Genomic DNA, 16,512 nt, shown 5'->3' with positions numbered 1-16,512 from the left:
CCACCAGTGCTTCCGGAGGGCTGACTAGTAGTTTTCCTTGGATCCTCCAGCTCGCCTTCCCAAGCTATCACTTCCCCAACTCCTCCCATAATTGTGTAAAAATTAATTCCTCTAACACATGCTTTATTCCATATTTATGGCAGCTCTGCTTCCCTGATGGAACCCTAACCGATACAGTAAGCCAAGTACTGAGCAGACGGCTTTGCCCTCAAGGACCCAGTAATTGACAGAAACCACCTTACATTTATAGCACTGTTTTACAGTTTGAAAATCCTGTTCACATGATTGAATTCCTCGACCTGGAGAGGATTAAATAAGGAAACTGAGGTTCAGAGAAGTCAGGTGACCAAAGGACAAATGTGAAAACCACTTGGCGGTAATCTGTGCTGATCGGTCACCAAAATAACTCAAAAGGCATGGAATGACTTAAATAATTCTCTGTCCAAGGACCAGAGACCGAAAAGGCTGAGACGAGATCTACCCACAAGGATTACTCGAGAGCGTTCTATGAAATTAACAGCTGCTAACGGACCAACCACTGCCCACCATCCCTCACTACTCAGCCATTTTTAATTCTCCCCATGTTCGAACTAGCCTATGTAGTCTGCCAAGTTCTGTGTGAACACCTGGTCCTCCTTTCAGCCTCTAGTTTGGAGAGAATGGGGGATTCATGCTGGGTTTAAACTTGCATGTGGGCCTGAAAGGCACCTGAGGTAGTAGTTGAAATTTCTCCCCACTCCCTACCATGGGCAGCTTTGTCCTATCTCCCTATTTTACTATTTCCTGTACCTTTTCCTGTTCTTCCCTTGCCTTGTCCACCCTTCCTCCCTAACAAGGCCTTAAGTCCACCCTCCACATCTCCAGGCACATTGCCAGACGCCACGGGTGGTGTGGAGGTCTCTGCCCAGCTTCCCCACTAAGGCCCAGTGAGGAATAGTGTGGTAATCTGGCTTGAACAGATGACTCTGGGTTTACATGCCCTTCAGAGAGAAGACTTTGGCTTCATCAACCTGATATTTCATTCCTCCATTCAGCACTCCTTTACTGCACACCTAGCATGTGCTGAACCACATCACCAGGCGAGCTCCTGAGCATACGCCCAGCCCAGTGTCAGAGTTGAGGAGGGAACAGTGTGGCAGCTATGCAGAAAGGCCAGGAGGAGATGAGTTCTCCAACAATGGGAATCTTAAAATATAACTAAATCAAGGACATGAGAGGTTAGGGTCATTCTAGGGAAGACAGACCCAGAAAAACAAAACAAAACAAATACATCTATGACATCAGGTTTCAAGTCCTCCAGATGACATTCAAAGAGCTTCCCAATCTCACGACTTTCTCTCCAGCCCCAACTCTTTCCCTCTGAAGAACCTGCAACACAACGCTCCACTCCAACCACAAAAAGTTTTCCTCATGCAAGACCAGCATGCTCTTATAAATAGGTCTATTTTTTTACCCATATTCTTCCTTCTGTCTGAAACAAATAACCCTACCCCTTCTCTGGCAAACAAAACCCCACTGATCGATAAGACTTAGGGAGCTCACGTGAGTCCACAGGAAGTCTTTCCTGTTCTTGCCCTCCCTCCGTCCCCGGCCGGAGCTCTGAATGTGTCTGCTAGGGATCTACTTGGCTCGGCCACTGCCAACAGCCTGAGTTTACTTGCTTACCTGCCTCCCTCACGGAATTGTGAGCCCTTGGAAGGGTCAGATCATTCCCTGCTCATCATCACATTCCCAGGCCCGCAACGTGCCTGGTGATAGAATGATGTGATCACTGCAATCTCAAGGAGCTTCTGCAAACTGGAATTTTAGAACCAAAACTGACCTTCGGATCAATTGTCTAGGTGGGTTAACAGGCATGACTTCATCTCATTTATATGAGAAAGGACCCCCAATCAACCATTTTCAAAAAAGCTCTTTGCTAATGAGGTTATCACAGAAAGAGAAGCGCCCACAGCTAGAGCCACCATGAACACATAGCATCAGCCATGAGACCCCAGGGTAGGGGACCTCAGCACCTTGGGATGGGACACAATCACAATATTCCAAATCCCAAAGTCTGACGCATTGGTTTTATTATCACTCTTCATTGGGGCTAGAGAAGCCAACATATCTGGGTGCTTTGGAAACTTCTAGAAGGGACTCATTCCAGACATGGCACCAAAGACTAAAAAAATGGTACAGGTACAGGTACAGAGGAGACACGGGTAGTAATACAAACAAGTAGAGAGGGTTATGTCAGTCATCTTACCTCTTCTGCAAGAGCACCTCTGTCTAAACTAGTCCCTAATACTCTCCCTTTTCTCCAAATTTTCAACATTGTTCTGTCTCGAACTATCCTGGGCACTTCTTCAATGCCACCTCTCCTCCTGTGCATGTGTCCTGCCTCCACCAATAGACTGGCAGCTACAGGAGTCGAGGGACTGTGTCTCGGTCCCTATGTGCCCAGAGCTCTAGAACAATGTTTGGCATAGTGTTTGGCAATGTTTGGCATAACTCTCATTATCCAATGAGGAGTTGCGAAATCGGCAAACGGAGAGACGAGGCTTATGCTCCCTGCAGCACCATGGCTGTGCCTTCAGTCAGACGTGGCCAGAGCTGGCTGCTGGCCGGCCAGAGCAGGAATGACCAGCAGACAGTCTGCGGTCAGGGCTAACACAGACTCAAGGCGTCTCCAGCCTGTCCTGCAAGCAAGGATGGCTTCTCCACATCGGGAATGACCAAGAAAAGCTGCGGAAGCGAGAAGGATGCTGGTTTGGGATGGGAGAGGTTGTTTCAACCCCACCAAGGGAGGAAAGGGTGGAGGGAGCACAGGGACAATAATGAGGACCTGTGAGTCGTGTGTCTCCCGTACCAGCAGCCACGGAAGTAACTGGGGAAACTCTCATGAGGGGGACTGGATACTTTCCCATCCTTTCGTTTCCGTGTGTGGACTCCCCTGCTCCACAAACCTCTGTCCTAGAAATGGAGTCACAAGCCATTCTCTCAGAAATCGTGTGGGAGAAACAAAAGAAAAAAAAAGTGAGCAAGGACAGATGGATAACCTCTGCCTCCTTTACAACTTACGGCCCCACAACATAGACTTTACATGTGCATTTCACGTGGGTGTCGTGGGTCACAGACTGCACAGATGCTGTATGTACCTGTATAGAGATCTACAGATGTTCTCTACGCACAAAAATGAACCTAATTATTCACAGACTCGAATTCCTAGGTACTAGGATAAACAAAAACGGACACTGTCGCATTTTCATGGTGCTGACAGCTGGGATGAGACAAACAGCCCTCCTAATAAACAGATCACTATCAATGGAAGGGCTGTGCTCTCAAGGGACACAGCTCAATGAGAGCCCACGACAAAGGAATGGGCCACGGGCGCCCTTGCTCCGGATCAGAATGTGCTGTCCTCTTGTCCTCTCAGGGCAGCGAGGCTCCACCCAGCCTCCAGAGACTCAAACAAATGGAAATAATTGACAGATAAACAAAAGAGGGGCACTGCATACAGAGACTGGATAGTTGTCTCTAAGGACAAGGAGAGAGGGTTACTTGGGAAAACTTCAGGAGGCGTCCTCGCAGCTCAATCATGCATCCCGTTTTCACACTTCTCTGTTTGGAGGGCCAGATGCCTCAACAAACACGCTGGGTGGAACAAAGAGCTTGCCTTAGCACTGCTGTTTTCTTAGGACCAAACTCACAGCCGGCTTCGTGGAATTCCCATTAGGCCCATGGCTCCCCAGGCTACAAATGGGCAGCTCGCTGCCTCGCTACCTCTGTGAGAGTCCAGAGATGGGCCAGTTACTTACACGCCAGGTACGACGCTAAGCTTTCTGGAAATTCGTGCTGCTGCTCTGAGCGCAGCTTATTTGTGGGATAAATTGTTATTAAAGTGGGACTCTGATGAACAGGCCACATGATTGCATAGATCTTGTTTCCCCCAGAAAAGCATCTACAATTTCCCATCTTTCCTCTAAAACTTATCTGTGTCTCTTATCAGGTGTTAGTCCTTCGAAGAAATGCTCTGATCAGCTACCTGAGGGGAGTATCGGTAATTGTTTTGTGAGCCATTTTCCATGTAAGAAACCACCCAAAATAGGATTATGGCCTGACTTATCACCTTAATTTAGCCCACTAGCTTCCTGTAAGCCCCAGCAGACCTCACCAGCCTTACGCACGTGGGCTCTTAGCTGCTCTGTGGGCGCTGACAGTGCTGCCAACACCTTTCAGGGTGACTTTGCTCACATTCTGCCTCTCCGCCAACCTCCCCTCCTCAGAGTTTAATATCCACATCCGCTGAGGTCTCCCTTATGGTTCCAGTTTAAGTCAGCTAATTCCCAAATGGAATGCCAACCTGCACACACTGATTGACTCGTACCTCCGAGAAACCGCGCTAGTCATTTCCTCCCTGATGTGGTCTGCCTGCTCTAGCCTCAAACCGCTTTCTAGTCCTACCTGCTCCATGGGGCCTTTCCCCATTAACAGCTCCTGGCCTCCCTAGGACTCTGACAGCCCCATATGCACAGCTATCTAATGATTCAGCCACTTCAACGTTTAAAAAGCACCAATGATCCATTCTGTTATAACTGGTTCATTTCCTAATTCCTTTGTGATCTCCCAGTGGTAGAAACATGGTAAACGGTCCCTAAATGCTGCCGAAGTTCTAAAAATTAAGATCATGAGAAAGAGCAAAAATGTCATAGATTGGAAAGTACGGTCGTAGTTGGGCACGAATTATTTATTCACAACCGTGTTCACTTTGCCCAACGGAAGCGCCCACTGTGTGCCAGGCTCCAGGCAAGACGCTATGGCCTGAACTTGAAACTTACTGGATAGATTTCTCAATCAAAGACGATGGACTATATACAATGTCTTCTAATAAATAAGAAAATATTTGGACATGCCAGCCTTCGGAAAATGGAAAAATGAATAGCTGTGCCAAAAGTGGTTTGGTTTTATTTGTTTTTTTTGTTTGTTTTAAAGTCCTCACTGCAACCTAAGCAAAGCAGTGGCACACTGGACAGACACCAAATCGGCTACTATTCTGCTCTCAGGACATCCTAGGGGGACAGTGCACTTATAAAAGGCTCTCTACCCCTTCACCTCCAGAACAGCGCAAGCCAGCAAGGCACTTCGAACATTTACAAGAACTCACTCCTACAAGGCTTTTTCAGGCATCCAAGATGAGTGAGAGAGAACATGTGGGGTCAGCACTAAGGGTTACATCCCAAAGTAGCCAGGCCACAGTGAAGACCAAGGCCATAACACACGCCCTAGCAACAACATGGAGGTTCTCCAGGCTACACCATTTTCTCTGGTGTTGCATCCCACATCCTTCTTACCTCCCCTCTTCAGATGAAGAGAATGAAAAGGAAGAAAGTCCCCAAGCCCTGAAAACACATTTCTTAGCCAATTAAGGCTATTGATTAGAAATGTCTGAGTTTCGACTCTCCTATCCTTTAGGAAAGTAGAAAATCCAAACTCGTGTCAATATTTGGACACTTTTAAAGATGTCTTTGTCTCTTTTCATGGTAGATGGAGAGTATTTGGGAAAGGAGAGCCTGTGCAGCATAATCACCTGCCAGGCAAAATGGGGAAGAACACACAAGTCACATTTCTGGGGGCTAAGACTCAATTATCTCAACCCCAACTTACTTATGGCTGATTTCCTCAAACATAAGTTTAAAAAAAAAAAACAATAGTAATAAGAAAAACTCTGCCATCTAGAAACGCCTATTGGTTTTACTGTTTCTGCAACTTCTCCCACAAGTCGGTCTGAAGGTGTAGTTAGCCTGGCTGGTGGGGCGGGGGGTGGTGGCGGACACACCTCCATAACCTGAAGAACCACAGGGAAAATGCCCTGTTTCCCAGCAGGGGGAGCAGTCTGGAAGGAGGAAGTAATTGCCGATATGGAGACAAAACAACGAACTATTCCCAGAGCCCTCTAAGGCACCAACTGACCCTCTGTGGAGGGGTGTCAGGCAGGTGAGACGTGAGAGGGGCAGGCTGGGGAAAATGGGCCAGCAGCCAGGGACTCCAGGGCTGGACCAAGCAGCCCATATGGCCACCAGCAGGGGTCAGCGTGGACTTAGTGAGTTCTGAAGATGGAAGGGAGCCTTCAGGAAACAACTAGCCCAGACCCCACTTGACTGAAGCTAAGAGCTAGTCAGCAACTTGTCCAAGGTCACAAAGCTAGTGAGTGGAAGGTCAAGGGCCAGAATCCAAGCCTCCTGTTTTAAAAGACAAGGAAACAAATGTTACCACATTTTGACTAATTGTATCAATTCCTCTCTTAGGTATTCAGACACATGTTTGCCTCTGAGTGTCTATACTGACACAGAGAGGCAAAACAGCCTACTGTGGTAATGAGCCCAGACTCTGGAGCCAGGCCCTGTGGGTTTGAATGCTGGCAGCTCTGTCAGTTACTGTAACCTTGAGCAAGTCACTTCATGTCTCTGCAACTCAGTGTTCTCATCTGTCAAATGGGAGTAACCACCACCCACCTCATGGGTTATGAGTTCTTATGTGCTAAATGCAGTGTCCAGCACAAAATAAGTGGTATGTAAAAGGCAGGAAGGAATTTCTTAGGGAGGAAATAATCCCCATACTGGTTTCTCCCCAGCCCCTACTTCATCTTAGTCACAGGTTACTGCCTTTTCCCTCCAACACCTGGACATAATGCATCTAAAATCTCACACCGCTGTCTCTTCCCCCTTTCAGGCCAAACCCAGTCAGTTATTAGAAGTAAACTGGCCAAAATGTCCCAAGAGGTATGAACTCTAGCTAAGGGTCTACTTTGGCTACTGCCTGCCCAGCCTACTACACCCTCAGATTTCCACTTTCAAGATCATGGACTCAAAAGTTACCTCTTCGGATCCTCGCCTCCTACCTTCTGAACCCACCCACTCCTGTGAGTCTTGGGGTCTGCTTTGTGACCCTCATGATATGCTCTAGTCCCTCAAACCTGCTGTAATCACAAGCCTTCCAACCTCACTTACTTGCCTGTCCTACCTTGGACTCCCTGGCCATCCTTCTCTGTGATGCTGTCACCGACTCCCTATAGATTCCTGCATCCCTAATCCCATGGAGAGATCACACCACACCCCTCCCAGGCTGCCAAACTGGGTGGAACAATCCAGAAACCAGGCCAACTGCCTCCAGGACAGACTATGCTAACCTCACCCTTCATGGCTAACTGGAGGCCTGCCACATTTCCATGGAGCCCACACTGGCCCACTCTCCTGTGACTCTGACCATGGCCTCTGCCTCAGAGTTCACCAAGGAAGCCAAGGCCACCAGAGAACTGAGATGACAGGCTCTCTTTCAGACTAGGGCTTCTCAGACATTACCAGGCATTCGAATCCCTTGGGGATCTGGTTAAAATGCAGACTCTGATTCAGTGGACTGGACTGGGCCCTGAGCTTCTCCCTAGCGCTGCCAATGCTGCGGGTCCCCAGATCCCACTTTGAGTGGCAAAGTTCAAGGGATCACATAAAATTCAGTGGTTACGCTGTTGCAGATCTATTCTTTTTCATCTTCATGACAAACCTGCAAGAGAGATAGTCATCCCAGTTTACAGATGCAGAAAACTGAGGTTCAGAGAGATTAAGAAACCTGTCCAAGGCCGGGGGGCTGCTGGAGGGAAGATTCCAAAACCTGACACCTACTTTTGCTCTACATAAGGGATTTCCACGAGCAGAAATCATTAAGAAAAGCACATGTAATGGTTTATTCGTAATACAAAATCTTCTTAGCTGATGAGGATGAGATAAAGATGGGTTATAAAACGGCCACAGCGTCCCCATGCTGGAGAGTCCACCTAACAGCTGAAGGCCTAAAAGCAGCTCTCCGAAAGTAGGTTAATTCCACCAGTCAACACGGAAGAAGACATCCAGGGGAACAGAAGGAAAACTTTCCATTTGTGCAGGGAATGTAAGGGAACGCACAGATAACCTCTAACTGGCATGTTGGGGGCTTTGTGGCCACTCTTTGGGCTAAAAAGGTTGAGAGCATGGTGGGGACCATGTTTCCCACACCACGGTGCTCCCTGCACATTTGACCTCCACCTCGCCCTTCCCTCCTCTCTGGGAGACCGCCTAGCACTCTGACCTCTAAGGCCAGGGGTGCCCTGGGAGCCCCCCACCCCACACTGCTCCACCTTCCCCAGAAGGCAGACCCAGCAGTCATCCTCCCTGTGGGCACGCTGGAGGCCCTGGGTACTGTCAGGTCCCTGACACTGCCATGCTCTAAGCTACTCCCCTCATGGTCGTCTCCCACGTGGGACCACCTGAAAAGGTGGGCTGAGGTGTCTGATGGCGACCCTACTCAGCTCACTCCTCATCTCCATGTCGGTGATCCTCAGCCTCCTCCTTCTGACTGTTGAGTCCGACTCAGTCTCCCAGTCTGGGGCTTCTCATCATCTTGATCTTCCTTCATTTCAGCAGCATCTGCCCAATCCCTTTAACGGGTGTCCTCGAACCCCCTCTGTCTGCTTCTGATAGAGTGCTCTCCTGGGTCTTCCTCCGTCCCTGACTAACCTTCTAGAACTCTCCTTTCCCAGCCCAGCCTCCTCACTGCCCTCATTCCTGAGAACGTGCCCTTGACCCTCACCTCGATCATCCAGGTGGCGCCACACTTTCTGCTGACACCACCCGCCACATGTCCACCTGCTACACATCTATGACACACCCTGTCCCACCCGGGATGGGAGCCCCAAGTCAGCTTGGGTCACCAAGGAATCAGCACTCAGAACAATGCCAGGGCTGGAATGGTGCGCACTCTCTCAGGGCTACTGGCTAAATAAATGACGTCCTTGCCAGATCACTGGGCTGCTCAACTTCCATCTTCCAACAGCTCAACCCAAGGCCAGGCCAGGGCCCATCCAGAGCAGGCTGTGGCTCACCGGGTAAAAGAAAAAACCAGCAATCTCCATCAAATCAGAGGATACAGGGGAAGTGATAATAACAGTACAACTGTCTTCAGTAAACAGAGTTTCTGGCTTTAGGGGCAGCTCTGACCTGTGGGCTCCAGGGGCTGAGGGTCTCAGTGTCCTAACACACCTCCTATCCACTTGGGTCCCCTTACTGCGGTCCACAAGCTGTGAAGTTCCGGCCCTGTCCAGGTTGAAGTAAGGATAAAGAAGAGCCATTGTCAGGATGCTCTTGGCCTCGCATCCCTTTTGAGGTTTGAGGAGTAACCCAACTGTCTGCACACCACTTGTAGTTCATTAGGATTCAAAGGTAGCACCCATTCTAAATTATGCCCTGAACCTTAATCATAATTCTGTTCTTTGCGGTGCTAAGTAAAACTCCTCCCAGACACAGCAACACTGGCCAGTGTTTCTCAATTCCCCTGAAATATCCTTAGTAATGTAAATGCTCACATCCCAGCTGCTTATCAAGGTGCGAAGCAGGATGCAATTAAGGTCCCAGAATCATGCCCCTTAGCGACTCCATTATCTCGCACAAACACTTACGAAGTATTGTAGAGGAATCAGCATTCGAAGAACACAAACGTGGACACAGTGCCATTATCTCTAGCCTCCTGGAAATCACACCACTGGTCTGCAACAGTGTTAACTACTGGGTCTAATTCTGTAGCTCTGCGAAGACTATCCAGTTGGTGTGGGGGAAAAATAGTCCGAGATCTAGAAACCACTGATGGTGCTAACTGCAGCACTTTGCCTTTCCCAAAAGATAAATTAGGAAGAATTTTTGCCCGTTCAAGTTATTTTTCCCAAAGCCGAGAGTCGAATGGCCTTGGTACCCTGCCTTGAAGACACAGATGCAATTACACCGAATAGCTATGAACTGCCCCACCAGCTTCCCCCCAACTTCATTTGATAAAGTGAGACGCAGACACACACTGACAGACAAGCACACACCTTCTTTAACTGCCAGACGCGGCACCAACAGGAAAATGTACATCCAATCTACGGGGTGAAAATCAGCCCTGGAGCTCATCACTGAAGCAAAATAGCCATATACACGCCGACCAGCCCGACTGCCTTGTAAGGAACCATCGCTGACAACTAGGGTTCCTATTCAGCAGGCTAATAAGAATAATTATAGCCAGGGCAGGCATTAATCAGCTTGGCAGATACAGGAATTCTGTTAACAAGGCTAAAATGAGTGCCAAGCAATCTCTGAAGGCCACAGCACTTCAAAGACTGTTAAGCTGGGGGGAATTCACTAAGGTTCCTCCTGCCAGCCTTCCCCCGCCTTCTGCCTTTGGGTCCCACCCCTCAGAGCAGGCGCAGGCGTGGAGACCTGCTAGGAGTCAGGGTCACCACATGTGGGAATAGGGGTCCTTGGTCCGGCCCCTCCAGGAATTGTGCCTGGACTGCGCTCACCCCAGACTCTCTTATTTGCAACTGCACTCTGGCTGTCAAAACACGGCTGTCCTTTTTTCTACCAAAACTAGTCTCAGGCAACACACAGCGTGAGGTTACGGAGAGCATCAGTCAACTCCTTCCTGATCACATCCTGGCTCGGCCTCGGAACAGCTGTAGGACTCCGGACACGTGATTTAACTTTTCTGGGCGTCACTTTCCTCCCGTGCAATGGGCAGGAAAGAACAGCACCTTTCTCAAAGGGTTGTAAGGATTAAATAAGAGAAGGCACATAGGGCACCTGGGTGGCTCAGTGGGTTAAAGCCTCTGCCTTCAGCTCAGGTCATGGTCCCAGGGTCCTGGGATAGAGCCCCCCATTGGGCTCTCTGCTCAGCAGGGAGCCTGCTTCCTCCTCTCTCTGCCTGCCTCTCTGCCCACTTGTGATCTCTGTCTAATAAATAAATAAAATCTTTAAAAAAAAAAAAAAAAAGAGAAGGCACATAAAACCTGGTGCTTGATATGTACTCTCTAAACAGCAGCTATCATTTCCATCCCATACAGAGCCCTCTATAGAAACTGAGAGAAAAGAAGAAACAAAACATTTGGTATCACGGACACGCGCATGTGATAGGAGCGGCTTCGCCTGGGCTAAGCTTTTTACCTGACCTCCTTCAGAGCTGACAAAGAGACTGCTTAGCTCTCCCCCCAAGTCCACTGTTTTCACCCATGGATGTTGGTGCTCCGCAGCCGCCAGGCTACCTGGCATTCCTCGACCTCCCTTGCAGCTAGTGTGACGAGGAGAAGTTCTCTTGAATGGAATGTGTGCAGAAATGATGCATGCCCCTTCCAATCCTGGTCTATGAAACCTCCATGTGTTCTCCTCCAGGCTCTTTCCCCCTTTATGTGGCAGGAGAGGGGATGAGGACAACCAAAGTGATCTTAGATGGGCTGAAGACAGGGGAGCTGCTATCAGCCTGGGCACCAGGATGGCTACAAGGACCAGGCATACCACGCACCCTAGTCATGTGAAGCCTTCCCTTGGCACTGTTGTGAGAGACCTTTCTATTGTTTGAACCCTGATGCTTCTGAACTGTGAAGCTTCAAGTCTCTGCCTTTGTTACAGCAGTTTGGCCTACCTAATTAATATAAAAGTCTTCTATCTAATTTGAATTTGAAAATACAGATATAATGCTTCCATCACTTAAAAACCATTTCAATGGATTTGAAAGTTGTGTTTTTTTTTAAAGACACAAATGAAGAAAAATTCCTCCCCCTTTCCTACCTTTCACTCTCTAATTCATGCTGCACAATAGTGAGGACTGACCTCCTCCCGCACATTGCTGTGTTGTGTTAATTTCACCCTGAGAGCTTTTAATGGCTACCCAATACCCAGAGAGAGAGGGATATATGCATGTATCTACTCAGTTGGCCAACATTTACCAAATACCTACTACGCACGGCCCACGAGGAACCCTATTAGTAACAGGACTACAGTGAACAGGATGAACGAGATCCCTGCCCCTGGGGATATAATCAGTGTGGGGATTCAGACCAGAAACAGACAAATATTATATACAGTGAGATAAGCGACATGACAGGAAAAGTATGGGCCGCCTGGCAGCACCCCCAAAACCAATGAACCCCCCCCTCACAGCCCAGACTGCTCAGCCCAGCACGAAAAGCCTTTAGGAGCTACTCCAAACCCACCCTTCCAGCTTGCTCTCCCATTAGAACCTCCCCGGCCCACCTCCAGCTCCATGGATCTCACATGCCCTTCCTGAAAGAGCCTAGCACTTTCACATGGCCCCACTCAATGCCCTTCCACAAATGTGCTTCTCCTAGAACGCTCTCCCACTCCTTCTTTCAAAATTCTAATCATCCTCAAGGCTCAGCTCAAATGTCACCTCTTCAGCAAAATCAACCCCAACCCCAAGTCAAAATTAATCATTCTCTTCCCTGCTTCCTACCAGCACTTGGTGTCTCTGTCAGGTATCTCATCTGGTCTTGTAGTTAACTGTTTTATTTATTATCTGTCCATCTACCTGCACTGACCACTCAGGGAGGTATTTGTCTGCGATGTTCTGTGGACTCTGATGGATATTCAAGAAATGCCGTAGTGAATGTGTGGACAAGACAGGTCAGACACAGAGACCTGCTCCATGAAGCTGAGTGGGTTCTGATGGGATTGTGACCCTTGAGAGGGAGACTTAGGAAAATGTTTGGAAGAAGCGAGTTTTGGGGGAAACGGGAATACGTAGGTGAGAAAAGAGAAGCAGGAGGGACATTCCCAGGCCATGGAAAAGGGAAAGGCCAGAAGGTTCACACAATTCTCTGTAAAGGACAGCAAACAGATTCCTTAGAATGAAGTATTTGATTCAAAGGGAAGCGAACACAAGGGGCAGAATATCCTTGGAAGAAAAACCAAAAGAACCAATGAGCAAAGGTGAGACATTCCTCAAAACTGATCCTTCTGGAAAATGATGAACTAAGGAGGATGGAGGAAAAGATCAGCCAGGAAGATGTCCAAAGTTAATCCGTGCAGAGAATTATCAGAACCTGGGCTAGGATAGTAGCTGTAGAAACAGGAAGAATGGGAAGAAACCTGAGTCTGTGCTAGGAGAAAAGCCACAGAACTGAGGGACTGTGTGAACGTGGAGGTCACAGAGGTCAGTGATGGCAAAATTATGCCCAGGATGCAATACAAGAGGAAAGATGAGCTTATTTATTGACATATTAAGTTTCAGGAGCCAGTAGAACATGGAGGGCTTCCCAGAGGTCACAAAGAAGCCACACTGGGTGAGTGCTGGAGGGCAGAACTGTCATCTGGAACACCAAGTTCAGAAGCTGTTAGGTGGAAAGGCATTGGCTGGTGACTCCTCAGATACTTATGTGTAGTTAACATGAAATGCCCTGCCAACATACAACCAAGGCCTCTCCAAGCTGTGCTTTTCCCACTTCAGTTTTTTTCCTTTTGTCCATCTCTTTGCCCCCGATCCCTTTTTCTCCCTCATCATAATTACTCAAGGGCATTCTTTTCAGACTTCTTCATGAGCCCACCATCTGAGCTGGTACAAGGGTTGTCAAGAGCACAACTCTAGGGGGTCATTCATCTTGGCTCCAAAGTGAAGAGCAGCTCCTAGAGTAGTGCAGTACACAATCTGTGTGACTATAGGGCATGGCCTGGTGTGACCCAGACACATTAGCCAATTAATGTGTATAGACTATCACAACAAACGGAGAACTTCAAGGGTCCTGGTATGAAAGGGAAAGCTCTGGGACCTGAGACCATACAAAACATGCTACAAAACCAAGTGAAAGATCTGGAAGCTTTCTGCACGTGGTTGCAGCTAAAGCAGCATGGCTGGATGAGCTCTCTTGGGGAGTGAATTCCAGAAAACCCTTCAAAGAAAGAAAACACAGTATCAGCTAGAAAGGGCAGCGGCAGTCATGGGGGTGGGGACAATGTGGGCCCTGGTGTGGGCAGGATGGCAATGGCTGTGGAAGGCTTCCACTGGGACCCTTTGACTGTAAGTGCAGAGTAGCCATTTGCCCTGTGTGCAGCTGGGTCCTGGCTGGGACAATCGCCACACACCATGCATTCTGCAAAAGATTCAGATCTGCCTTCTCTAGGGGCTTGGAAGAAAACCCTGGGTCAGGTCACAGGACTCCTTCTGTTCTGGCTGACACAGACCAAAGGGATCCAAGAATATGAAAGAATATCAAGCACCGGGGTCAGTCCTCCAGCACCTCAGAGGGCACTTAACAAACATATGTATTTCTATGGCTGATAACTGCATAGTTATGTTAAATAACCATATTACCATAATCATGTGTATCTACACGAAAATGGTGTCTGTGTGTATGGGGTAAAAGGAAAATGGAGAGGAGGGGGAAAAAAAAACCCACCAAAGATTCCTTGGGTAGGGGGGACACCGCTGGGTCAAATGATCAAGAGGCACCCAGGTTTGGGGAGAGTGGAAGACGGGGGCCGTAAAGGGAAGAAAAGTAACAGGTAGGAAAAGTTGGAGAAGCCAAGGCGCCCGGGTCTTTGTGTGCAAATGTGCAGCTAGGAAGCTTCAAGAAGAGCTCAAGGAAAAGACTGAGGCAGAATATCGAGCCACCGCCAACATGACGAAGGACGAGCACACCGATTTTTCCTTTAGCGCTCTGGGCCACCCCGTGACCTTCGTAGAAGGAAGTTGGCGGATTGTCTCCCTTCCCTGGAAAGGCAGCTCGGCGTGGGCTGGCATGTGCCAGGGACGATTCGGCCGATCTCTGCTACGGCGGGCCACATCAAAGGCGCATATTTCCGCCCCCCCTACTGGGGACGCGGCCGAGTACCGCCGGCACCTTCAGGGCCCGGAGTTCAAGGTGAGCCGGGCTCCCGGCGGCCAACAGGTAGGGAGGGCTGGGGGAAGCCGGCCACCGGCCACTCCCCCCTGCACAGGTGGGGCGAGGCGCGGCCTGGCGAGGCGGCCCGGCCAGATTCGCGCCCGGCTCCCCGATCCCGCGCCTTTCCCCGCCGGCCCGCGCCGCCCGCGGACCCCGCCGCCTCTCCCGGGAGCCGCCCGGCACCTCGGCGCCCCAGGCCGCGCGCCGCAGCTGCGCCCAGCCGAGCCTCCCCCGGCCCCCGCGCCCGGCCGAGCCCGGCGCGCACTCACCCAGCCCCAGGAGCGCCAGCAGCAGCGGCCTCGGCGCCAGGCGCCCCATGCTCGCCGGGCGGGAGCGACTCTCCCCCGCCTCCTGCGTCCCCGCCGCCTCTCCTCCTCCTCCTCCTCCAGCTCCGGCTGCTCCAGAGTCCGCGCTCCCCCGCCTGGGCCGCGCGCCTGCTCTGCTCTCCTCGCGAGCCGAGAAATCCCAGCGCTGGGCCGTACGTGCGCCCCTCGCTCGCGCGCCGCCCGCCCGCCTGCCCCCGCCCGCCGCCCGCCTCCCGCCTCCCGCCTCCCGCCGGCCGGGCACCGGGAGCCGGGCGCCGGAGCCGCCCCGCCGAGCCGAGCGCGCAGTCCCGACCGCTTCCCGAAAGCAAAAGGGAAGAGCCGCAGCGCCCGCCCGCCCGCGCCTCCCATCCGGCGCTCTGCCAGCTACAAACACAAACTTTCCCAAGCCCCTCCCCGCTCCAGGTAACGGCGGCAGCGCCCGGCCCCCGGCTTAAAGGGGAGGAGGCGTCGGAGCCCACCCCGCTCTCCCCTCGGGCCCCCGCCCCACGACAAACTTTCCTCCGACCTTTAAAAGTTGGCCTGGGAAGGACTCGTCTGGAAACCTCATCGCCTGTGCTCCATTCCGGGACACCCCGCGTTCCCGTCCCTCTGGAGTCACCCACGCGTGTCTGCTCTTCTCTCGGCTACCTCCCCGCCGTTCACCCCACTCGTCTCAGGCTCCGCACCCCACCCACCAGCCGCTGGGCTCTTGCTAAAAATTGCTCAGGTAGGACTTTCCCAGGAGGTGAAAGGACTTTAAATAGGTCACGAGTTCCAGCCTCTTCGTGGTGCAAGGCCAGGAGTGACCTACCCAAGGGCTCACGGCGAAGTGGCAAGAGCAGAACCTCGATCTCACAGGCTCTGCTCCCTGCCCTGCGCCTGGTGGGCCTCCCTTCCCTCTCCAGGGTGCCTATGGCATTGATTAGAACCGTCCCACAAGTACACCCACGGAGAAACAAACAAACAAACCAAGTGTATTAATAGCTACAGTTATCCATATGGAATGTACTCTGAAGTCTAAATACGTGTTGCTTTGAGTGGACACAACTAGTTGCCAATAAAGACCACCTTTTTTTCCCCCACAATAGGGTTTTGTGCTTCTAATTTGAATACAAAAGGCCCAGTAAAAAAAAAAAATTAGTGTTCATTGTTTAAAACTTCACAACGGTGCTTCACAAGGTGCTCCCATAGGGAGCGATCCTGATGCCCAGTGCCTGCCCACCCACACCCCCTGGGACCACAGCCTTTCATTAATACATGCAAAACACATTGCAAAAAAATAATAATAATAATAATAATAATAATAATAAAAACACATTGCAGATGTGAATGGCCAAACCGCCCAGACTGGGGAGAGGAGCACTGCTTGAACTCTGATGCATCATCGCTTCCACTAACAAGCATTTCTTATTTCTGCTAAAAAACGTGTGATTAGGGGCACCTGGGTGGCTCAGATGTTTGGGCATCTGCCTTCGCCTCGGGTCGTGGTCCCCA

The 16,512-nt window shown here is 50.4% G+C and overlaps 1 protein-coding gene across 1 annotated transcript in view; it reads right to left on the bottom strand.

Moving 5' to 3' along the window:
* LOC111143529 (prostaglandin F2 receptor inhibitor) overlaps positions 1–15,087 on the bottom strand; it is an 83,164-nt gene extending 68,077 nt beyond the window's left edge. Inside the window, exon 1 of the mRNA XM_022497343.1 lies at positions 14,983–15,087. Coding sequence (XP_022353051.1) covers positions 14,983–15,031 — 49 coding nt within the window. The 5' untranslated portion in view covers positions 15,032–15,087. The remainder of the gene's footprint in view (positions 1–14,982) is intronic.
* Between the last annotated feature and the right edge of the window lie 1,425 nt (positions 15,088–16,512).

Source organism: Enhydra lutris, unplaced genomic scaffold, assembly GCF_002288905.1.
Source record: "Enhydra lutris kenyoni isolate GAN:26980312 unplaced genomic scaffold, ASM228890v2 scaffoldscaffold9, whole genome shotgun sequence".
NCBI classification, from domain to species: domain Eukaryota; kingdom Metazoa; phylum Chordata; class Mammalia; order Carnivora; family Mustelidae; genus Enhydra; species Enhydra lutris.
This window is presented reverse-complemented; position numbering and strand designations above follow the sequence as displayed.